At 54.1% G+C, this 25,366-nt stretch overlaps 1 protein-coding gene across 1 annotated transcript in view; it reads right to left on the reverse strand.

Moving 5' to 3' along the window:
- The window catches only part of SVOP (SV2 related protein), a 76,611-nt gene that overhangs the window by 11,536 nt on the left and 39,709 nt on the right, over positions 1-25,366 (reverse strand). The window contains exons 7-11 of the mRNA XM_070066014.2: positions 12,760-12,823; positions 10,768-10,893; positions 8,556-8,684; positions 3,647-3,720; positions 423-499 (exon numbers count right to left, since the gene is read on the reverse strand). Of these exons, the coding sequence (XP_069922115.1) occupies positions 423-499; positions 3,647-3,720; positions 8,556-8,684; positions 10,768-10,893; positions 12,760-12,823 (470 nt within the window). The remainder of the gene's footprint in view (positions 1-422; positions 500-3,646; positions 3,721-8,555; positions 8,685-10,767; positions 10,894-12,759; positions 12,824-25,366) is intronic.

Here is a 25,366-nt window from a genome sequence, read left to right on the forward strand (position 1 = left end):
ACCAGTTCACTCTCCAAATGCCTGCAACAGCTGGGGCTGGGCCAGGATAAAGCCTGGAGCTGGGGACTCCAACCAGGTCATCCACGCAGGGGTCAGGAAACCATCACCAATGCCTCCCAGCGTCTCCCTCAGCAGGAAGCTGGAGCTGGGGACTGCACCCGGGCACTCTCACACAGACGTGGGCCTCTCGGCTGGCATCTCACTGCTCAGCTAAATGTCTGCCCAGTCTATCTTTTAGACATGTTAACTTCAGGACTCAAACCCTGACGCAAGGTGCCGCTGTGCTAATGTGAGCTCCAACACGATCAGATTGTCCAGAACACACTGGGAACTGCCGAGTCTGCCCCCGACCCTGTCGGGGTGGGAGAGTGTGTGATGATCGGTGCAGGGGTGGGCGTGGTTGAGAGGAGGGTGGTACTCACTGCTGCAGACGTCACCCGCCTGGAAGAGTTCTGTGGTCAGCAGCACGAGTCCATAGTAGGAGAACGCATTGGAAAACCTGCCAGGAAGCAAGGGGAGGGGAGAAGAAGCCATCAGAGAAATGCAAGTCCTGGGGAGGGACCTGTGTCTGCAGCAGTGGGGACCCATCCGGGGGTCTTTGGGGGTCTTACTGGGGGCTTTTGTCAGGTACCAAGCATAGTGACACAATGAAAGGAAGTGTCCTGTGTCCAGAAACATCCTTCCTCCAAGACTTGTCTACCCAGCTGAAATCGGGGTTGGGGGGAGGGGAAGGTTTGGGAGACCGACATCGGGATGAACATAGCTCCACTGACATCTGTACTGGTGTCGGGGTCCGGCTGGCCAACTCGGGCATTGTGATTTTAAGGTCTCAGGGTGGGACGGCACAGTTTCTGAATTCCTGGGTGACTCCAGAACTAGAAGGTTCAAGTTTGCAGAACCAGAACCCCATCATCGCAGGATACGGGGGAAGTCGGTCACCACCAGAAGCCGATGGCTGATGTCCTTGGGTTCCAATCTGTGCCGGCCAGTGCAGCTGGGGTGCACTAACATTAGTGTCTAATCAGGTGCACCAGGATTCCAGTAGAGCCAGCCCAGCTGAATTACAGGCACCCAAAGCAAGCTATTCGCAACCCCTCTACAACACCCCTTCTAAAAATCCTGTGGACTCTACACACGTGTGGGCACACAGCAGGTGCTTACTAAATGCTTGATGAGTTGATTCAGGCTCTCAGGAATGCGAGGGCCAAGCTGGAGCCCAGGTATGTATATTAGCAAGGCTTCTCCTTCCTGGTCCCTGTGTGTGACCCCGTGTGGGACACTCCCCTGCTAATTAGCACCTCCACTCAAAGGTGAATTAGAAAAGTGAGAACTGGTTTTATTTAAAAACAAACCCACAGGCCGGCGCCGCGGCTCAATAGGCTAATCCTCCGCTTAGCGGCGCCAGCACCCCGGGTTCTAGTCCCGGTTGCCCCTCTTCCAGGCCAGCTCTCTGCTGTGGCCCGGGAGGGCAGTGGAGGATGGCCCAAGTGCTTGGGCCCTGCACCCCATGGAGACCAGGAAAAGCACCTGGCTCCTGGCTTCGGATCAGTGTGGTGCGCGGGCCGCAGCGCACTGGCCACGGCAGCCATTGGAGGGTGAACCAACGGCAAAGGAAGACCTTTCTCTCTGTCTCTCTCTCTCACTGTCCACTCTGCCTGTCAAAAAACAAAACAAAACAACAAAAACCACAAAACTTTAAGCCAGGCCAATTTTGAACACTGTTGATCCTCTCTGTGTACATGAATTGGTAGAGGGTCGAGAGAGTGAAGAGTGGCGGAAATTCTACTGGTTTTGGAGTTGAAGGTCATTACTCTCTGCTAATGCCTCTCCCTCAGCCTCCTGCCCCACTGTTCTTTCCGAGCTGAACAGGAACAGGACTCCAAGTTCTCAGGATTCCCATGTTGGCCAAATCAGTGGTTCCTAAAACATGGCCCAGGGGCCAGCTGCAGTACGCAGGGCCCCATGGGCAGAGAGCAAGACACTGGCATGGAGTTAACTATTAAATCTTACTGGGTGAGCCAAATTCCCTTCTATGTTTCCTTAAATTCTTCTGGATGCTATCCCAGCCTCATCGATGGGCTAATGTGTCCTCAATGCCTTCCTCTCCTCTTCATCTCTTGTTTTTCATGCTATTAGTTTGCAAAATTATATGTATCACTTTTTAAATATTTTTCTTTTTTTAAGATTTATTTTATTTATTTGAAAGACAGAGTTATAGAGAGAGGGACAGAGAGAGAGGTCTTCTATCCGCTGGCTCACTCCCCAGATGGCCGCAACGGCCGGAGCCAGGAGCTTCTTCCGGGTCTCCCATGTGGGCATAGGGGCCCAAGGACTTGGGTCATCCTGTACTGCTTTCCCAGTCCACAGCAGAGAGCCAGATCAGAAGAGGAGCAGCCAGGACTCGAACCAGTGCCCATGTGGGATGCTGGCACCTCAGTCCAGGGCATCAACTCTGCGCCACAGCGCCGGCCCCAAATATTTTCATTTTAAAAGCAGAGAGACAGAGACCTTTCATTTGCTGATTCATTTCACAAATGCTCACAGCAGCTAGGGCCAGGCCAGGCTGAATCCAGGAGCTGGGACCCCAACCCCCTCCCATGTGGGCAGCAGGGTCGTGAGTACTTGGGCCATCGCCTGCTGCCTCCCAGGGTGCACATTAGCAGGAAGCTGGGACTGGAAGTGGAGCCAGGACTTGAACCCAGGCGCTCTGATGTGAGATGTGGGTGTTCCCAAGAGGCCCCAAGCGCCCGGCCCGTGCGTCTCTTAGGTCTGAGTCCTTGGTACCGTGGCAGCCCCAAGAGCGGCTCGTCTCTACGGCTGCCGGGAACACGCTTTCTGGTGAAGCAGAGGAACACATCCTCCGTGTCCCAGGTCTCACTTTCCGTGGTTTTAGTTACCTGCAGCCAACCACGGACTGAAAATATTACATGGAAAATTCCAGAAACAAACAATTCATCAGTTTTGACTTGGGGGCTGCTCAGAGTAGCTCGACGGAGTCTCTCACCACCCTGCTCCGTCGCGAGTCATCTCCTTATCCAGCGTGTCCACACTGTGTCCGCTGCCCGCCCGTCGGTTGCTTAGTAGCTGTGTTGCTCATCAGATCGACTGTCACGTTACAGGGCTTGTGTGCAGGTAACTCGTATTTGACGTAATCAAGTTAAGCTGCCGCCTGCAACGCCGCCATCCCATAGGAGCACCAGTTTGAGTCCCAGGTGCTGCACTTGCAATCCAGCTCCCGCTAATGTGCCTGCAAAGGTGGCCCAAGTACATGGGCTCCCGCCACCCACGTGGGAGGCCCGGATGGAGTCACCCAAGCTCTACCTCCCAGTGCTTCCGGTACTCTCCACGGCTCCCGGCAGCCCCTGGGGGTCTCTGACCGAGACCCCCAGAGATAAGGGAGGACCACTGGAGAAAGTTTCCTTTGTCAGAACACTCCTCTAAGTCATTGGTGAGTCAAGTTTGAAAAAATCAAAGAAATAACCGTTCAGGTGATCACCCGGGTACCGCAAAAGCCCGACGGGGCGTGCAAACCGTTGACGTCATCAGCAAACGGTGCCTCGGGCCCACGGGCGCTCCCAGCAGGGAATTAAGACAAATGCCCGGCCTGGACGCAGGGCAGGGGTCACGCGGTCAGCAGGGCTCTCACCATATAAACCACAGCAGCAGCGTCGTCCATCGGAAGTGGGGGGTGAAGAGGTCGCGCATTTTGCCTCGGTCTGCCTGTTGCGAGACAAGGACGCGGGTTTAATCTCCCCCTCCATGCTGTCCAGCACCAGCGGGCGGCCTGGACAGGGGCGTACCCACCTGCTCGGGGAACCCAGGGCTCAGATCCACACCCGTCCTGCCAGCCAGGACCCACCCAAGGGCCAGAAGATGGAGCCATCCCATGTCACTCACCCCTGAAACCCATCACGGCTCTGGGGCGGTCCCAGGGGCCCAGGGAGCAGAAAAACAGTCCAAGGGAGTCCCACCATCACACACACACACATACACACAAATGCACACACATACACACACGTACACACATATGTACACACATACACACATACACATACACACAAATACATATGCACACACATACACACTGTCTCACACACCTATACACACATACACACATACAATCCAGCTCCCGGTAATGTCATACACATATACACACATACACACATATACATACATATGCACACACATACACACTGTCTCACACACATATATACACATACACACATAGTCTCACACACACATACACTCTACTCACACACTAACACACACGCTCTCACAATATGAATGCACACAACACTCATACTCACACATGCACACACATACACACTCACACACACGGGTATGCTCTCTCTCACACACACATGCACACACACTCAAACTCACTCTTCCTCCCCCCAAATCTGCTCTAAGCCAACGTGACAGTTACTGTGCTCAAAAACCAATCCACTTAAGGCCAATTTGCCAATAGATGGATTTGCTCAGTGACTCACTTGCCAATTTTTTGTGAAGATTTATTTATTTGAAAGGCAGAGTTACACAGAGAGAGAGAGACAGAAACAGAGACAGAGAGATCTTCCATTTGCTGCTTCACTCCCCACATGGCCACAATGGCCAGGGCTGGGCCAGGCCAAAGCCAGGAGCTTCTTTTGGGTCTCCCACAGGGTGCAAGGGCCCAAGCACTTGGGCCATCTTCTGCTGTTTTCCTAGGCACATTAGCAGGGAGCTGGATCAGAAGGACTGGAACCAGCGTCCTTAATTCGATGCCAGTTTCTTACGAGACAACTTAAATTGCTGGCCAGCGCTGCGGCTCAACAGGCTAATCCTCCGCCTAGCGGCGCTGCCACACCGGGTTCTAGTCCCGGTCGAGGCGCCGGATTCTGTCCCGGTTGCCCCTCTTCCAGGCCAGCTCTCTGCTGTGGCCCAGGAGTGCAGTGGAGGATGGCCCAAGTGCTTGGGCCCTGCACCCCATGGGAGACCAGGAAAAGCACTTGGCTCCTGCCATCGGATCAGCATGGTGCGCCAGCCGCAGCATGCCAGCAGTGGCAGCCATTGGAGGGTGAACCAACAGCAAAGGAAGACCTTTCTCTCTGTCTCTCTCTCTCACTGTCCACTCTGCCTGTCAAAAAACAAAAACAAAAACAAAAACAAAACAAAACAAAACAAAAAAAACTTAAATTGCTATGCCACAAAACCAGTCCACTTGCCAATCTTATATATTTGCCAAGTATCGCTCTTTTGCTCTATAATGTTCTTTCACTTTATGTTTCTGTGTGGGAGCAAACTGTTGAAATCCTTACTTAAGGTATACTAAGCTGATCTTCTGTATATTAAGATAATCGAAAATGAATCTTGATGTGAATGGAAGGGGAGAGGGAGTGGGAAAGGGGAGGGTAGTGGGTGGGAGGGACGGTATGGGGGGGAAGCCATTGTAACCCATGAGTCGTACTTTGGAAATTTATATTCATTAAATAAAAGATAAAAAAAAATCATATTCCACAGTTGTGATTATATTCTTTTTAGGAATATTTAAAAAAAAAAAACAACAAATTGTTCTTAGTAGCACTTTGGGAAGTGCTTGCTGTTTAAAAATATTGAACGGTAAAAAAATAAATAAATAAAAGGAGGGGCTGCCTAGTGGTTAAGACTCTGGACTGGGGGGCTAGAGCTGTGGCACACTGAGTTAAAGCTCTGGCCTATGGTGCTGGCATCCCATATGGACACTGGTTCAAGTCCCGGCTGCTCCTCTTCCAATCCAGCTCCCTGCTAACGCTCCTGGAAAAGCAGCAGAAGATAGTCCAAGTCCTTGGGCCCCTGCACCTATGTGAGAGACCTGGAAGAAGCTCCCAGCTCCTGGCTTCGGATTAGCCCAGCTTTGGCCATTGCAGCCATTTGGGGAGTGAACCAGCAGATAGAAGACCTCTCTCTCTCTCTCTCTCTCTCTCTCTCTCTCTCTGTGTGTGTGTGTGTGTGTGTGTCTACCTCTCTCTGTAACTCTGCCTTTCAAATAAATAAAATAAAAAGACCTTGGATTGGGATGGTTGCCTGTCATATCAGAGGGCCTGGGTTCGAATCACAGCTCCACTCCTGATTCCGACTTCCTGCTAATGTGCACCCTGGGAGGCAGGCAGCAGTGACAGCTCCCATGGTTGGGTGGCTTCCACCTACCTGGCTTTGGCTGTTATGCTCTCTCTCTCTCTCCCCCCCCCCTCCTTGATTCACAAATAAAATAAAATAAATAAAACTTTTTTAAAGTGAGAAAAGATTACAGGTCAAAGGTGGTTTAGTCTGCTAAGGAATATTGTCTTCATGGACAAAAGTATTTCTGTAATACATTCTTGAGTAAGAAGATAAATCCATTAGGTATTTATCAAGCATATTTGAGAAGGTTTGTATTTTTTGAATGTATTTGGGAATAGATTCATGAAAATACTTAGAAATAGATTAAAGGGGGCCGGTGCCGTGGTGCAGTAGGTTAATCCCCCGTCTGCGGCACCAGCATCCCATATGGGCGCCGGTTCTAGTCCTGGTGGCTCCTCTTCCAATCTAGCTCTCTGCTATGGCCGGGAAAGCAGTAGAGGATGGCCCAAGATCTTGAGCTCCTGCACCTGTGTGAGAGACCTCGAAGAAGCTCCTGGCTTCAGATCGGCACAACTTCGGCCATTGCAGCCATTTGGGGAGTGAACCAGCGGAAGGAAGGCCCTTCTCTCTCTCTCTCTCTCTCTCTCTCTCTCAAATAAATAAATAGAATCTTTTTTAAAAATAAATAGATTGATGACACATTTATAGAAATAATACAGGTGCAGAGATGGGCCAATACACTCGGCCTTGGTTCTATTCCCAATGCGAATGGCTGGGCTCTAGGACCCTCTGAGGACATGGAACCCACAGACGCTCAGTCCCTTATATACAACGACAGAGTGTTTATGTAGAGAGAGGAATCTTGGACCTGCTGGTTCACTCCTCGGGGGGCCAGGCCAGGCAGAAGCCAGGGGACAGGAACTCAGTCCAGGTCTCCCACTGGATGGTAGGGACCCAGGCACTTGAGTCATCGCTGCTACCCTACAGGGTGCACATGAACAGGCAACTGGATGGGAACTGGATGTGAGGCTCAACCCTGGGTACTCCCAATGCGTGTTGTGGGCGTCCCAAGCCGTGTTGTAACCACTGCGCCAAACACCTGCCTCCATTGTCTGCCTGAGGGTACTTCTCTTGTTTCTGCTGGCTGCCCGGCTGACTCTTGTTTGTTTATTTGTTTTTGTTTGTTTGTTTGTTTGTTTTACAGGCAGAGTGGACAGTGAGAGAGAGAGAGAGAGGAAGGTCTTCCTTTTCCGTTGGTTCACCCCCCAATGGCCGCTGCGGCGAGTGCACCGCGCTGATCCGAAGGCAGGAGCCAGGTGCTTCTCCTGGTCTCCCATGGGGTGCAGGGCCCAAGCACTTGGGCCATCCTCCACTGCCCTCCCAGGCCACCCACAGCAGAGAGCTGGACTGGAAGAGGAGCAAGTGGGACAGAATCTGATGCCCCAACTGGGACTAGAACCCCGTGTGCCGGTGCTGCAGGTGGAGGATTAGCCTATTGAGCCGCGGTGCCGGCCCTGGCTGACTCTTGAGGGCAGGGGCTGTGGCCTTAAATCCATACCCTTCTCCCTCTGTGTGCAGCGCGCCCACACACAGCAGGTGTTCATAAAACTTGGCTTTGCCCGGTGGTAGTGGTGGTGGGGGTCTATGATGGTGTTACCAGGCGAGCAATGCAGCCCCTCTATTAGAGACGTCTACACAGGGTGTGGTGGGACCCCTGGATCTGAGCTCATCTCTTTCTTCTTTTTTTTTTCTTTTTTGACAGGCAGAGTGGACAGTGAGAGAGAGAGACAGAGAGAAAGGTCTTCCTTTTGCCGTTGGTTCACCCTCCAATGGCCGCTGCGGCCAGCACACCGTGCTGATCCAATGGCAGGAGCCAGGTACTTCTCCTGGTCTCCCACGGGGTGCAGGGCCCAAGCACTTGGGCCATCCTCCACTGCACTCCCGGGCCACAGCAGAGAGCTGGCCTGGAATAGGGGCAACTGGGACAGAATCTGGCGCCCCGACCGGGACTAGAACCCGGTGTGCCGGCGCCGCAAGGCGGAGGTTTAACCTAGTGAGCTGCGGCGCCGGCCTGAGCTCATCTCTTTCTAACACAGTTTTCTTGCACAGCTTTCCCGACCGATCACATCTGCCAGTCAGACTTCCTGGGGCTGAAAGGTGGAGTGGAAGCACGCGTGGTCACAAGCCCCGGGTGCAGGCTTCACATTGCTCCGGTCCCTGGCCGCCTTCTCCCAGTATCCTTTCTAGAACCGGGCGGTGGACAGACACATTGAAGTCACCAGATTCCCCGTGCTGGTCTCATACCGCCCACTGTGCCTCCATCCATCCGCTGCCCACCACACACACACACACACACGCACACACACACGCCTGCCCCATCCCGGGCACCTACACTGCCCACATGCGTGCCCCAGCACACACGCACCCCTGCATGCACGTGGCCACGGGTGCTGCAGAGGCAGCAGGTGTGCACTGACCTGCCTGGAGAGGATGAGCTTCCCCAGGGGCATGGGTGCTCCGTTCTCCGTCGCTATCCTCTTCAAGGTGGCGATGGCCTTCTCCTGGTTCCCCGACAGCACATCGTACCTCGCGCTCTCGGGCAGCCACTGGGGAGGGGGGAGCAGACAGGAGACCCAGGTGGACCCAGTTAAGGCCAAACAGAGCAGTCACTCCCCAGCCACACGCTCTCAAGTCTTGGAGGGTGGGGACTTTGCAGCCAAAGACCTGGCTTCAAATCTGCCACTGTCACTCGGTAGCTGGGCTGTGTGACCCTGTGTGCAGTCAGCTGACCTCTCTGTGCCTCCATCCCCAATCCACAAGATGCGGAGCACAACAGGTCCTGCCTCTTAGGAGTTAGAGAATCCAGGCCAAGCGCTTAACACGGGGCCTGGGCTGGGTCACCGGGGTGGGGACTGGTGGTCGCAGCTGCTGCTTCTGTCATGTGGTGTGTTTCAGAGTTCCAGGGGAGGGTTCCCTGAAATCCAGACCCCGTCAGAAGTCTCACCCCCATCTCTCAAGAAACGATAAGCTCATCTGTGCTCAGCATTAGCCTGCAAACTCCGTCCCAGGGGAGACCAGAAAGACCCCTGGGCTGTGGTCTGATAGGGCGTGGCTCCTGGACTCACGCAGACCTGCATGTGTAAGTCCTACGTTAAAGCCACCAGGAGGAGGACCCTGAATCCAATGATGGTGTTGGGAGGCGGCCTAGTGGGCGGACCTCAGGTGCCCAGGGGGGGCGTGTCCTTGGAAGACAGATCTCAGGAGAGGGCTGCCAGGAAAGCTTCAGGTAGGCCATTCGTTCTGCTCCTGCCTCGCCATGGGACCCTTCCTCTGGGCGGGCTCTGCCAAGTCACTGGGACCACCTGATCTGGGTCTTGTACCTCCAAAATTGTGAGCTAATGCAACCTTTTCTCTGTGTCAGGTTAGTGGTCTCTGGCACTCCACTGTGGCGAGGGAAAGCTGACTAGTGCAGGCGGAACGGAGTCCCGACCCCAAGTGACCGGATAATGACGGCTCTGTGAACACGAAGCAACAGCCGTCCATGAGACGGCACGCACAGCAGAGAGGAAGCACAATACTGGCGTCAGAAGACCTCATGGGATGAGAGAGCCGTGTTGATTTGCTGCACACCCTTTAACCACCTCTCTGGCCTCAGCTTCCTCATCAGTAAAATGGACACGTTGTAGAGATGCCCCTTTCCACACTGTAGAGTTGTCCCTGGACATGGCTACATCATGGAGTGGGGGCTACATTTCCCAGGGTCCCTTGCAGCTAGGTGAGACCATGTGACTTGCTTTCACCAATGGCATAGGAGCAGATATTCCTGGCTGAGTGTACCGTCTCCCAGCTGCTCTTCCCCAACCTTGTCTTGAAGTAGAAAACTCCAAAGCCATAGAGGATGGCAGAGCCACCTGCTGAACAGAGAACCTGGGCCCAAATCCTATCCACCAGCCAGAACACTCCTCCTCTGTCATGCTAGAGAGAAATAACTTCGTGTTGAGCAGCTGAGTTTGTGGGCATTATTTGTGACAGTGTGTCCCCCTCACTAATATGGGGGTCCATTAGAGTCCTACCTCCTGTGGTTCTTTGCAATAATAAATACAAGAACACCTTCAAAGAGCCGGCATGGAGCCTGCCACACAGTTAAGGTGGGTAACTATTAATACCTGTTGTCGCCAGCAGGAGTCACTGTAGAACCACCCATTCGTGAGAACCTCCCCGCAGGCTCAGCTGGGGGCCCCACTGGCTGTAGTGTGTCCATGCGTGTGGTCTGCCTATGGAATGAGGACTGCGTGACAAGATCTTGCTAGAAGGAGTGATTTACACAGAGCTGAGAGGGAGAGATCGTGGGAGCTCCTGGATCCAGCTATGCCTGAAGCCAGATATCGATCCCTCTCTTTTATTCAAGTCAGCGTGAATCGGTTTTCTGTCACTCGTAATTTAATCCTGTATAGCCCCTGTAGGTGTCAACAATGGGGCCTGTGTATCCTCTCCTCCCTAGTTCTCTCCTTAGAGGACACCCCAGAAGTGTCTGCCCAGCACCCCATCCTGGGGCTCGCCCAAGCCTCATTCCCTTGTCTCACTTCCTGATTTAAAGACATAGTCTTACAAGGTGGCTTTGGTGTCCTCCTGCGCCTCCGCCCCACCAAATCACAGTGGACAGCCGCAGACCTCTGCGAGGGTACTCACGAAGCACAGGACGGCAAAGAGCAGGAGTGGGACCGCCGAGAGGATGAGCAGCCAGCGCCAGCCCAGGCTGGGCATCACGAACACAGCCAGGATGACCTCGAACACCGTCCCGATGGCCCAGAACACCTGGCGCGGGAGAAGCAGGGTCAGCGGAGCGGGGAGCGCGGCCCTCCCAGCGAGCAAGTTCAAGGTCATCAGGCACAAGGGTAGTTGATACGGTGCATGAGGCTGAGCCAGGCCTGGGGGCCCGTCCTTTCCCTGTGGTTCACATGCTGGGGCCACGGCCAGACCTCGCTGACCGCCGCCCCAGGCTGCCGCCCGCACTGTCACATTCACATATCACTGACTGTGGCCGGGCAGCAGGGCAGCTCTGGTTGTGGAGATGAGTAGGGCAGTGGACATGGCATTGGCACCGCATCCTCAAAGTTCATCCAGGTGCCAGAATCCCTGTCCTTTTGAAGGCTGAGTAATATTCCATTGCATGGACATAGCCGTTTCCTTATCCGGATGTCTACCGGTGGATACGGGTTGCACGCACATCTTAGCTACCGTAGATCATGCAGCCGTGAGCATGGCTTGCAACAGACCCATTGGTTTTTGTCTATTGACATCCATTGCCCTTGCTCAACAGCGCCCCCCAGTGCTCTGTATCAGAAATGCCCAACTGGGCTGAATACCTTCTCTGCCTCACCAAGTCTCTCTCCACCGTTTCCCACTTTTGTATGGAAAAGGATGTCCTCCGGGTGCGATGAGGGGCCTCAGGAGAGGTGGCAGTGGGGGAGGAGGGAGAGGTTGGGGCGTTCATTCCTCCGGCTTCCTCCCTGCAGGGTGGCCGTGAGCCGGCTGCTTCAAGTGCAGGTCAAAGCCCTCATCTAGCAGCCTTCACCTAGAACTCTCTGAGCGGCTAAGAAATGCGCTCTCCTCTTGCCCCTGGAGGCCTGGGGTGAGGATACCCCCACGGGGACTTCAGCGGTCCTTGGATTAAGCCCTCCTCCAAATGATGCTACTCTGGGCGTGCTGTTTCCTGCCAGACCCCGGCTTTACAACTACTGTCCGTTCCAAAACCCGATCCGCCACCTTCCCCACTGGCTCTGGAGAATCAGGGGTGACTGTCAACACCCCTGATGACCTGGCGCACAAGGGCACTGCCCAGTCAGACTGGACACCGGCCAGACACCCCACCCCCACTCTGCCACCAATGAATGTTTAATTGCTGCACACGGGAAGCTGTCGGGCGCCCGAGGGGTGGACAGGATGTTGGGCAATGAGAGGCGGTCAGGGTGTGGGATCAGCTGCAGGTGCACTTCATTATGTAGATGACGTGGACAGTGTGGCCCTGCTGGCCACCATGCTAACTGGACTGGCGTGGTGGTTAAGTGGGGGCTGTGGGGTCAACAATCAATGTTGCCAGGGTGGCCCCAGTGACCGGGGACTCTGAGTGGCTCCACAGTCACCACTGTGGACGTCAGGGGCAGCTGCACGGAGGGCGTGGCATGGGGCCACGGTATTTGCCCTGCGATCTTTTGATCATGGTTGGAAACTGAGTCACGAGACCCCTGGTTGCAGAGGGGTTGAGGGGGCTGCAGGAGCATGAGCATTTTAGGGCTGCCTATCGGCTGTGGAAGAGACCAAGGAAGGCGATCTCACGCGGGACACGGCCGGTCTGGCTGTGACACAGCAGGTGCGAGGGTGAGGCCTGGGTGTGGGCAGGACCCTGGGCCCACCCCGGCTGCGCCATGCAGCACCAAGGCCATTTTCAGGTCAGGAAGGACGCACCACCTGCCTGCTGCCACTCTCTAAAGGCGGGATCCACTCAACGTTTTGTCAGCTGAAGAATTTATCTGTAGGGTTTTGTCAGCTGAATAATTTATCTATAGGTCGCAACAGCCAGGTCGGATCCACTGAAGTCTTTGCCTGGTGAGTCTGTTAGATTTGTCTTAATCTGAGAACCTCCTGGCAAGATCAGTAGAGACCAGGCTCCCTCCTCCTTACCTCAATCAGCAAAATACACTTCGCTCTGGCTTTGATGGGAAGGAACTCGGCATACAGCGTCACCCTGGGAAAGCAAGGACAGAAATGGGTTTAAGGTCTGGGCCGGGCAGGAAAATCGCCACCGTTTCTTGAATTTCAAGGTCAACATTCCTCCAGGCATGGCAGGTGGGCCTTTTATATCTGAATTTCGTGCGATGAGCAAAAAATATAGAGATCCCGTGGCCTTGGGAAACAGACCCTCCGGGATGGGGGCTTGGCATCAGTATTTTTAACTAAGTCCCCAAATAATTCTCAAATTTCTTAAGACCTGCCATTGAACGCTATTCACAGCCCAAGAAGTCTGGGGAAATAGGACAATGGAATTAGGAGCAACCTCTTGCTTCTGAATCTCTTTTTTAAAAAGATTTATTTTATTTGAAAGGCAGAATTGAATTGAAAGAGAGAGAACCTTCCACTTGCTGGTGCACTACCCAAAGGGATATAATGGCCTGGGCTGGGCCAGGCTGAAGCCCGGAGCCTCTTCCAGGTCTCCCATGTGGGTAGCAGGGGCCCCAGCACTTGAGCCATCCTCCACTGCCTTCCCAGGTGCATTAGCAGGGAGCTGGATTGGAAGTGGAGCAGCCGGGACTTGAATCAGAGTCCACGTGGGATGCCGGCACTGCAGGCGGCGGCTTAACCCGCTACGCCACAGCGCTGGCCCCTCCTGTGACTCTTCATTCTATAGGATGCCCCTCCCCCAGTCCATCTGACAGGTCCTCAGGACCAGACCCAGGCCCTGCGGGGACACCTCGGAGAGACGCCGGGCTCCCCAGCACATCACTTCGGGGGCACCTGAAGGCAACCAATCCCATCACTGGTGACACTAGTCCTCACCGCCGGATCACGCTGGCCCCTGATGGATGTCTCCACTGAGGGCGTTGTGGGGGACGACTTAAAGGATCTGCCAGGGTCCTGCTCCCCACATAGAGCCTTTACCCGCCAGCGTTAGTCCTGGGCTCTTTCTGCCTAAATCAACTACCGCTGCGGCAACGATGGCATTTTAAAATTTCTGTCATTCCTTCCACGTGAATTAGTCGACTTTACACTGTAGGGAAAAGCTTTCTCTTCTCCCCTCTGTCTGGTGTGTCCGTCCCCACGTCCATCCATCTATCTCGCTATTTATTCAATTGGTATGGATTTGTGGATTCACAATTTTTATTATTTAAAACATGCTTATTGAGCTATTTTGTAAAATTTATTTTCATTTACTTGAAAGGCAGACTCACACACACACACACACACGCACACACATATATGAGAAAGAGAGAGGAAGAGAGAAAGAGAGATTTTCCACCCACTGGTTCACTCCCCAAATGCCCGCAACAGCTGGGGCTGGGACCAGCTGAAGCCAGGATCCAGGAACTCCATCCTGATCTCCCGTGTGGGTGGCAGGGACCCAAGTACTTGAGCCATCACCTGCTGCGCCCCCCAAGGGGACACATTAGCAGCCAGCACTTGAACTGGCACTTCAACATGGGATGCTGGCATCACAGGCAGCCTAACCCACTGCACCTTAATGCCAGTACCTGTGCACGTTTATTTAAAAGAGTGAGTTCATACTCAGACTTGCAGTTCCATCTCACAGGTCAAGTTCCTTGTCATCTTCCCAGCCTCCACGTCTATAATAATTCCCTTCTCCGATCTCAGAGATCGGGGGTCACGCCCCTCGATATGCTCACAAAGCCACTCAACCCGTCTACTTGTTTGCTCAGTGGAGCCCACGTCCCAGGTGACAGGCTGCCTCCACCCCGCCTGCCTGCCCTTCCTTTCACTAACTCAGGCTTTGGGGGGAGAAGGGAACCTTCAGCTTCTCCCCTGTGTGCCTTCCATTTTGCTAGGAGGAGAAAAATCTCTCCCCTGTATCTCCCTCCGAAGCCGGGCATCTGAGTTTCAGGATGTCCTCCTGTTAACCCCTGGCCTCTCTTAGAGGGTGGGGGGAGAGGCAAGGGGAGACCAATTTCCTTTAACCGCTTTGAGGCCAGCGGTGTTGGCGACCCACGTGGGCTCCCAGGATCCCTGTCCGAGTCACCGCCCACCCGGCAGCCGCTGCCTGTGACTCCTGCTGTCACCTGCTCTGAAGATGGTTCTTTTTTTATTTTTATTTATTTATTTTTTGACAGGCAGAGTGGACAGTGAGAGAGAGAGACAGAAAGAAAGGTCTTCCTTTTGCTGTTGGTTCACCCTCCAATGGCCGCCGCGGCCGGCGCACCGCGCTGATCCGATGGCAAGAGCCAGGTACTTCTCCTGGTCTCCCATGGGGTGCAGGGCCCAAGCACTTGGGCCATCCTCCACTGCACTCCCTGGCCACAGCAGAGAGCTGGCCTGGAAGAGGGGCAACCAGGACAGAATCCGGCGCCCCGACCGGGACTAGAACCCGGTGTGCTGGCGCCGCAAGGCGGAGGATTAACCTCATGAGCCGCGGTGCCGGCCTGAAGATGATTCTTGAGCAATGGACACTGTGGGATCAGCAGAACAATCCATCTCGGAGATGGATTCAGTTAAAGCGTTTGTCCCTGGATATCTGCACTAAACCATATCGCCACCAGAAGCCAAAACAGCCTGTTAGTCAGCAGGAAGTGGTTCTGATACGTGCAAAGGGAATTGAAAACGTTGTTTCCAGATCGATCGCATCACATACATTTGGCCAAAGTCAAGTCCAACCACTTGTCCACGCCGCTGGTGGTCTTGCACTTTGCTTTGTGTTTGTTCCCGGGGGGCTCCAGGTTTGGGGCGTGCACACCAAGCTGTGACACAAATGGAAGCTGCAGTTGTGACGGTGCCTTGAGAAGCAGGGGGATGGGAGGAGATTGTTCTGCATAGCCCAGGACTTGGGGTGAGCGAGAGAACCAGGCAGAACCTCGCGTTGCAAACTGCAGCAAAGATCTGGGCAGAACGGCTGCCGACCACGTGCACGCAACCAGAGACAGGTTGTCCAGTGGAAGAAACTGACCTGCAGGGACGAAGGTGTCCGCGGACCCCCAACCCGAGCTCCTCCCGTGGTCAGTGAGTCCCGACGTCGCCTGAACCCGCGGCCTGGCTGATCCCCCTCCCCTTTATCATTCCTGCTTCCTGTGCCTTTCACAGGCCCCTCCCACTGTGCAAGGACCCTGCCCGGGGCTCTGTTCCCTTGCACGGGGCCCAGTCCTTGCTTGACAGCTTCTCCTGCATCACCTGTTGCAAGCTGACCTCAGCAATTCCCCTGAGACCGGCGCACATGAAAAGGCCAGCAGGGAGAATCCTCGGGTAATCAGAGGGAAGGCTGCGGGAGTTCTCGTCTTCAGTGTTGTAGGAGCTTCCCCCCATCTCTCTTGTTCACTCTCTCTGTGTTCTCTCTTTCTTAATCTCTTGGTCTCTCTCTCTCCCTCCCTCCCTCCATTTCAATCCCTAGATGAGGTCATACTTAAGAATCTTGAAGGGTGAGCATTCGGGGCAGCTCATAAGGTATCTGCTTGGGGAGCCCGTGTTGTGGTGTAGCGGGTTAAGCCACCGCTTGTGACTGCTGATATCCCATCTGGGCACTGGTTCAAGTCCCGGCTGCTCCACTTCTGATCCAGCTCCCTGCTAATGGCCTGGGAAAGCGGTAAAACATGGCCCAAGTGCTTGGGCCCCTGCACCTACATGGGAGACCTGGAAGAGACTCCTGGATCCTGGCTTTGGATGGGTTCACCTCTGGCCATTGAGGCCTTTGGAGAGTGAATCAGCAGATGGAAGACCTCTCTCTCTCTTTCTGTCTCTTTCTTTCCTTCTCTCTGTAGTTGACTTTCAAATAAAATAAATACATGTTTAAACAAATAATTTTTTTTAAAGATACACACTTGGCACACCCACATCCCATGGCAGAGTGCCCGAGTTCCAGTCTTGACTCCATTTCTGATCCAGCTCCCTGCAAATGCACCTGGGAAACAGCAAATGATGGCTCAAGTCCTTGGGCCCCTGCCACCCATGTGGGAAACCCAGATGAGGCTCCTGGCTCCTGGCTTCAGCCTGGCCCCACCCTGCTGTTGAAGTTATCTGGGGGGTGAATGAGCAGATGGAAACTCTCTCTCTCTCTGTAACTCTTTCAAATAAATGAATCAATCTTTTTAAAAAAGCCAGCAATCTGGCCAGCGCCACAGCTCAATAGGCTAATCCTCCACCTAGCGGCACCGGCACCCCGGGTTCTAGTCCCGGTCGGGGCGCCGGATTCTTTCCCAGTTGCCCCTATTACAGGCCAGCTCTCTGCTGTGGCCTGGGAAGGCAGTGGAGGATGGCACAAGTGCTTGGGCCCTGCACCCCATGGGAGACCAGGAGAAGCGCCTGGCTCCTGCCATCGGATCAGTGCACTGCAGCGCACCGGCCGTGGCAGCCATTGGAGGGTGAACCAATGGCAAAAGGAAGACCTTTCTCTCTGTCTCTCTCTCTCTCACTATCCACTCTGCCTGTCAAAAAAAAAAAAAAAAAAAAAAAAGCCAGCAATCAAATCACAAAATGTCCATCTCATTCCTATATATTTTTTGGTATTCTATATTCACTACCAAGTAGCAGAGAAAACAAATGATATTTGTCATTTGGGGGCTGGCTTACTTTACTTAGCATCATGGTTTCCAGTTGCATCCATTTTGTTGCAAAAGACAGTATTTCATTCTTTTTTACAGCTCAGTAGTATTCCACAGCGTATCTATGCAACAGTTTCTTTATCCAGCCATCAGCTGATGGATATCTGGGTTGATTCAACCAAGCTTTTAATTCCCTCTTCCACTCATTTGTTGAAGCATCCCATACAACCCATCACACACATGAACCATGCTTTCCTTAAAAAGAGCTACCTTTTATTGAGGATTTGGCATGTGCCAAGCACTATTCTAGATGTTTCCATGGATCATCTCACTACATAACAGTCAAGGGGTCAGGTCATTACAGGTCCCGCTGTGTGCCTGTGTGACTTTCACCCCACTTTCCCATCTACATCTACCTGCGACAGAGAAGTTACCCAGGGATGCACAGCTTGTGAATTGTCAGCCCAGGTCTGCCTGTGTGCATGGCCCACCCATCACTTTGCTCCTTGGCGGTGTCCCCATTGTGTAAACAGCACCTCTTTGAACATCTTCGGGCTGAATCTCTGCACGGTTTCCTACGAGGGATTCCCCTAAGTAGACGGGATGCTTGGCTTTGAGACTTCCAATAGAGACAACCAAGGTGGCTCCCAAGGTGGCCAATCCAACCTGCACCTCTCTGAGCAAAACCCACGAGCGACTCCCCTTCCCTGATTGTGGAGAAAGGGGACTGAGCTGGCTACGCTTGCGAGACATGGCAGTGGTGACTTCTTTGACGTGGTATTCTGCAAGGTATTTTAAAAAGTCAATCAACATGCAAATGAGAGCGCTAAATGCAAAGCCCTACTGCTAACCCTTCTGTAAGGTGCAGTGGAGCAGATCCGAAGGGTAAAGCTTAGACGTCCAGGAGCTGCACACATACTGGACACACAGCCCAGAGCTTCCTCTCCTCCACCCACACCCCCAAAGCTGGAACCACCCGCAGCTTGCTTTGTAGCCTTCAAACCCCTTCTCTGTGCAAGTGCACAGATAAATTCAAGCAATAGCTTGTTTCTTTCTTGCCTTTTCCTTCCTGTCCTCCCCTTCTCCCTCCTTCATCTCCCTCCTCCCTCCCTCCCTCCCTGCCTTCTTTCTTTCTCCCAATACATGCAGCATCCTACTGGTGTTCCACCCACACAAATGAGAGAGAGAGAGAGAGAGAGAGAGAGAGAGAGAGAGAGAGGGGATCCCATCCATCAGTTGATTCCCCCAGTGCTTGCCCAGCCAGGCCTGTACTGGGCGGGGCCAAAGCAGGGAGCCAGGAACCCAATCCAGGTCTCCTATATGGGTGCCAGCAACCGGGTCACTCTAAACACCACTGCTCTGTCCCTGCAGGTGCATCTGCAGAAGGTGGAGTAGGGAACAGAGCCAGCCATCAACCCAGGCACTCAATATGGGACATCTTACCCACTGTCCTCAACTGCTAGGCTCAGTGCCCATCCCGCTGTCCCCATTGTTCCCGGGACTTTCTCTGGTCACGACAGCTTGCTTTGTGAGGTTGGCCAGAAATGGCAAAGAGTTTAAACCTCCTGGGGCCGGCAGTGCTCAGCAGAAGGTAGTGCCCTCATCCCGAGTGGGGCAGTGCGGAGCGTGTGCCGCCCGGTCTCGCCCTGGAGCCTCCGAGCCAGGATCTGCTCTCCAGGCGACAACGTGGACATCTTCCATAGTAACAGAGACAGCGAGCGCTACTGCAGTATTTTGAACAGCTTGCATGAGCTTCCTCCCTGTGGCTGGCTCACCACGTACTCCTCCACGCCCTGGTGATTAGTAATTAGGTTGTTTCCAACTTCTTGCTTTTGCAAACGGTGCGGTGGGAAGCACCCTGGCTGCTGGGCCCCACCCTCAGCCCCACACCTTTTTTTTTTTTTTTTTTTTTTTAATAGCAGCTCACTGTGAACGTGAGCAGCTTCATCTTCAGCCAGAGGATGCCAATTATTAAAATCGCTCCGAAAATGGAAGAATGGGCAGTGACATTAGCAACGCCTGGAGGCAGCTGATCTTGGCATCCATCAATTCGTGATGCGAACGATCACCATTATAGCACGGCGGACAATGAGAGGTTTGCATTTGGATCACACGCTTGGAAAGAAACGACCCGGGGTCTCCACCTGGCATTTCCGGAGGTCCTGGGAGGAAACAGCAGCGCCGGGCAGGTTTGCCAGCCCCTCTGAACGCCCCGAGGCAAGCTGCGAGGGGCAGCAGGGGTTCAGCTACAGCGAGAACCAACCTTTAGCCGAAGCCAGGTCAGCTCAGTTTTCCGTTTGCCACTTCCGTAAGTGGTGACTACTGAGGCCCACAGCGCCCTCTAGTGGAAATAACAACACGCTGGCCCCAGTGCTACCAGAGGTGCTCCTCGTTTTGGGGGGGTTTATTTGCACCTTCCAAAAATTTTTTTTAAATGTATGATTTGTAATGATAAGAGGGAAGGCGGCATTTACTCTTTTGCGTGAATTAAGCGCGCTTCCTTCCTGATGCTCCTTCTTAGGAATTGTGATTATCCGACATCTCTGATTAACTCTGATGAATTGTGGTTCCGGGGAGGCGGGGAGGCAGGAACGCATTCTCCACTCCCAGGGTCATCCGCAAGCCCTGGGCCCCGCTGGGCACGCATGATTTAGCAGGGTCTTCTGACTGCACAAGGGCATTCTGAACCCGTCTGAGACAATTGTTCAACACCGTGCAGCTTTGGCATCAGCCAGCCCTGACTGGAACCCAGCTGCACCTGGTCGGGCAGGCGTGGCCCCCTGCATTGTCCCTCCCCGAGTTGTTGCTGCCTTGCGCATTCTATCAAGAGTGTGTGCCCACTGCCCTTGAACCTGGGGAGGCTCCTGGGGCTCGCCTTGACCCACAGAATGTAGCAGAAATGACACGTGCCACTTCCAAGTGTGGGCCTCAGGGGGCTTTGCAGCCTCTGCTTGCTATCTGGGGCCCCTGCCCAGGTGGCCAGGTGCGGAAGCTCATGGAGCCCCCCCACGAAGCTCGCCAGCCTGCTTCACCACCTGACCGGAGACACGTGAGCACACCCAGCCGAGACAGAACGAGCCTCAGACAACCCCGCTGCAGAATTGTGAGTTAAATAATCACTGGTTTAAGGCAAGAGCAGTGGGGTAGTTTGTTACAAGCAAAAGCTAACCCTCTACCCCTATATCCCTCTAAAAACCATCCGACCCTAGGCAGCTCAGGCAGGGGCTCTGAGCCTCAGCTTTCTCACCTGTCAAATGGGGGTAATAGGGTTGTTCAACGGAGCGACGGCGAGGACACGCAGCACCGAGCCAGCACTCGGTGAGCACTCAGCTGCATTATTATGGTTGCTATTAATGTCATTATTAACACTAAGAGCAAGGAAAGAAGAGAGAAAGGAAAAGCGAACAGACAGAGGAGCGAACTCCTCCTTAGTAACTAGTATATCGGGAGCTAAAATAAAAAGCTCAAAAATAAGAGAAGTGCCCGTGTCTACCGGCTTTGCTGCAAGCACAGGGTTCTATCAAGCTGTGCTTCAAATCTCTGTCCCCCAAATGGAGAGGAATCAGATTCGGCCGCGGTGCTGGGGTTTTGCAGCGAGTCTGCAGCTTGCGTTATCTGGGTGAAGGTGAACTCCCTTTCGTGGGATGACTGCTTGGGGCCCTGCTGCTCGGATCCTTCTCATTTCTCACTTGTTGAACTCCTTATTCAGGAGAGCCCTTAAGCCTTGGACGAGAATGTAAGTTCAAAATGCATGACCCCATCAACACACCAAAGGGGGGAAGCTTATGCTCTGAAAAACAAGAACACGGTTGTGTTTGTGCTGCAGCTCCCGAGGTCTTATCCTGGCCGGGGTGAGCACATGTGCTCCTTGGTTTCAGGGTTTGGATTTGGTTCCCCACGGAGAGCTATTAGGAGGATGGAAACTTAATTGGCCTGCGGTGTTTACAGCCGGGGCTTTGGGACGGGACGTGAGCCAGGTTACAAGACCTCATCAAAGCAGAGCCCCCGGGACTGAATACAGGTAGTTGTTCCTCCCCCTGTCCCTCCTTCCCCCTCCCCCCCTCCTCTCCCTCCTTCTTAATAAAAGTTAATTTTACTTTAGAGAGAGAGAGAGAGATCTTCTACCCAGTGGCTCACTCCCCAAATGGCCACATGATCAGGGCTGGGCCAGGCTGAAGCCAGGAGCCAGGAACGCCATTCTGGTTTCCCACGTGTGTGCAGGGGCCCAAGCACGTGCGCTGTCCTCAGCTGCTTGCCCAGGTGCATTAGCCAGGAGCTGGATGGGAAGTGGAGCAGCCAGGACCCAAACCGGTGCCCGTATTATATGGGCTGCCGGCCCCACAGGTGACTTTCTAAGAAGACCACACGCAGGTGCACTCCCTGTCTTCCCCCTCCCCCCACGATTCTGGTGCCCCCGCGGGACTCTGGCCGCACAAAGGCCATCGCCAGGTCACAGGTCCCTGCCTTCTGCCACCACTGTGAGTCAGACACGTCCCTTCTTTCTGATTCACCTGCGTGTGGCACTGCAGCACTGGCAACAGGAAGTGGATGGATGCAGTTTATAAAGACTCCTGTGGTTAAGCCGTTGGAAATTACATAGCACAACCTAATTCATCCGGTTTTATGTGGTGCTGCCATGGGGTATTCTAAATGACTGGCGACTCTTAATTACCTTTAACCACGTAAAAATGTCTTTGACAAAAATGCTTCCAAATGATGAGCCTACGAGAGCCGTTTTTATAGCCAGAGAAGAGCAGCGTGTAAGGAAGCTGTAATTATTTTATGGACACAGCCAGAGTGAAGGTGGCTGTCTTTGGGGACTGAATATTTCTTCTGTGAGCTTGCTTATTGTCTTGCTTTGCTCTGCTTGCAGACAAGGGAGCTCTCCAGGGGAGTCCTCAAGAGACGAGGTTCGGTCCAACGATGTTGAAATCTCAGCTCTGCCACTGGCTGGGTGTGTGACCTCGTACGTGTCACTTCGCTGCTTTAAAGCCTCAGCTGTGGGCTGGGCGTTGTGACACACAGCGGTCACCTGCATCCCACAGCAGAGTGCCTGGGTGCATGTCTCAGCTCGGATTTTTTTTTTTTTAAGATTTATTTATTTTTATTCAAAAGGCATATTGACAGAGAGAGAGAGAGATAAACAGACACATTGAGTTTTTTCATCCATTGGTTCATTCCCCAAATGGCCACAACAGCCAAGCCTGGGCCAAGCTAAAGCCAGGTGCCAGGAACTCCATCCGGGTCTCCCACATGGGGTGCAGGGGCCCAAACACTTCGGCCAGTTTCCACTGCCTTCCCAGGTGCATCAGCAGGGAGCTGGATCAGAAGTGGAGCAGCCGGGACTTGAACCACTGCTCCTCCATGGGACGCCAGCTCAACCTGCTGCACCCCGATGTTGGCCCTTCAGCTCCGTTTGTGACCCAGCTTCCTGCTAACGTGCACCCTAGGGGGCAGCAGGTGATGGCTCAGTACTCGGGTCCCTGCCACCCATGATGGGGAGATCGGGAATGAGCTCCTGGCTCCCGGCTGCAGCCTGGCCCTGCCTGGGCTGTTCTGGGCAGTTGGGGAGGGAACCAGTGGATGGAGAACTCTCGATCTCACTCTGCTTTTCAAATAAATGAAGGTTAAAAAAAAAAAAAAAAAAAGGTCAAGTTGGTTGCCAATGGCCAACGATATAATCAATCAAACTTTTGCAACGAAGCTTCCATAAGAATGAGGAAGGGCAGGTGAAGGGGAACTCCCGTGGCTGAACAGGCGGAGGTTCTGCAGCGGGCGTCGCACTGTGCCCCTTCCCCACCCCTCGCCCTGTGCGTCTCTTCCTCTGGAGCCTTTGTAACATGCTTTGTCACAAGCCCACAAACCACACAGGTGTCCCCTGAGGTCTCTGAGCCTTCCTGGCAGAGTCACTGAACCCCAAAAAAAGGTGTAGAACCCTGCTGTATAGCCGGTCGGTCAGACGCATAGGGAGAGCAAGCCCGGGCGCTTGCTGGCATTTGGGGAGGGTCTGGGGGCGGTGGGGGCTGCCTAACTTCTCGGAGTCAGAATTGAACTGAAAACCGCATTGGAGGATGCCCGGCTGGTGCCTGCTGCAGGAGCCTTGTTTGCTTGGTGACCGGGCAAAACCTCCCACATACGTGTCCAAAGCGTGTTGTGAGGGTAGAGGGCGAGCCATTGAGTTAGGGATTTTTTTTTCCCTGCATCATCAGAGAGAGGCGTGAGATTTTACGTGTGGGGAGCAGGCAGGCAAACCAGGGACCTGACAGCATGAGTGTGAGGGGCACCGGCGCCCCCTGCTGGCCGGGGTCCTGTATTGTGTTCTTGGAGTGCTGTCTCCCTTCCTGTGTGGGCTCCCGTGGGAGGCTCCTGGGGTAGCTCCTCCCCTTTGCTGTCTTAGAAGGCGGAGCCTCTGCTTGGGCTCCTTTGCCTACATCTTCCCGGAGTTCCTCAAAATTTCCGGTCTGCTGCCATAGCCTTGTCTTTCTCTCTAGCACTCTTACGGAGTTATTCTGTGTCTCTGTGTTAAATGTTTATTTTTCATCCACTTAAAAGGCAGAATATGAGGAGTGAGAGTGAGATCTTCCATCTGCTGGTTCATTCCCCAAGTGGCAACAGCCAGGTCTGTGCCAGGCTAAAGCTAGGAGCTTGGAACTCCGTCCTGTTTCTCACGTGGGTGGCAGGAGCCCAGGTACCTTGGGCCATCACCACTACCTCCCAGGAGCTTTAGCAGGACGCTGGGTCAGAAGCAGGGCAGGCGGCACTGGAACCAGCACTCCGACCCGGGACGCAGGCGTCAGGGCCCGCTGCACCACAACGGCCACCCCCTAGTCTGCTTCCTATCACTTGCCTGTTGTTTCCAGGAAGTTTGGAAGAAGGAGAGACGGACGATGATTCTCTGTGGGAAGGGTCTTGGCAAACATTTTGAATATTCGGCTCCTTCCGCTTCCTCTTGGGAGAAGCCAGGGGGCTGGGGGGAGGCTCTTGGCACTGGCGTCCACCTGAGCATCCCTAGGGAAGGACCTGAGCTGCCGCCAGTGCATCCTCCCTGCGCCGGGAAAGCGCAGCGCCAGGTCAACGACCAGCTCACGCATGGGGCCATGGCTGTGCTGGCCGGGACTCCCCGAAGTGGAGCGTGTGCGTGCCGGCCACCAGCCTTGCCGGCTCAGCCTGATTGGTGTGGATGTGCTAATGGCCGCAGCTTCAAGCTCCCGAGGCTTTGAAATGCGCTGCAGATCCAGAGGAGGCGTCCTGTCCTGCTTTGTGGAGAAGGGAGGGCGGGAAGGACCCAGGAGGAGGGAGCGCCCCTCGCCGTCCGGCCAGCGTCCACGTGGCTCGAGCCTTTGTCTGTACTCACAGCTCCTCCCCTCCGGTTCATTCTTCCCACTGTGATGGGCTGAGTCCTCCATCCATCGCGGTGACACCGAGTTCTAACCAGAGCTTCAGTGGCTCAGACGGGCACTGGGCTGGCAGTGTCACGTGGGCTAACGTTGTCTATCCTAAGGGACCCCGTGATGGGGGGAGGGATGTTCTCCCCACTCTAGAGACAAGGAGACTGAGGTGTGGAAAGGTAACTTGCCCGAGGTCACGCAGCTGTTACGCAGCGAAGCCAGGATTCTGGCTTGGGTTCTGGTTTGCGAATCCAGGGTGACGTAACCACGCGATGGCAGACCAGCCTTTCCCTCCCAGATGACACGAGTGCACTCTCCCAGTCTGCCCCGACCGTGACACCTGCAGGCTCCGCAAGTCCACGGCCGGATTGCTAAGCTTCAGAGGGCTGCACCACCCCCGTCCCCACCCTCAGAGGCTGGTCTTGCCTCTTCCGGGGCCAGAGAGTCCATGTGTCAGCCACAGAAGCCGGTGTGGGTCCTCGGGACGGGACCACCCCCGAGGCTCCCGGAAGCACGCACGTTATTTACGTTGGGCACCTTCCGTCTTGGAAAGAGCAGTCTTATATCCTGACCGAACCGGTGCTCGGTCCAGGCGTTCGTTAGCCTTTCCTGCCCACAAAGATGCAGCCAGCACCGGCACCCAGG

The sequence above is a fragment of the Oryctolagus cuniculus genome, chromosome 21, assembly GCF_051225735.1.
Source record: "Oryctolagus cuniculus isolate XC-2025 breed Fujian yellow rabbit chromosome 21, ASM5122573v1, whole genome shotgun sequence".
In the NCBI taxonomy this organism is placed as follows: domain Eukaryota; kingdom Metazoa; phylum Chordata; class Mammalia; order Lagomorpha; family Leporidae; genus Oryctolagus; species Oryctolagus cuniculus.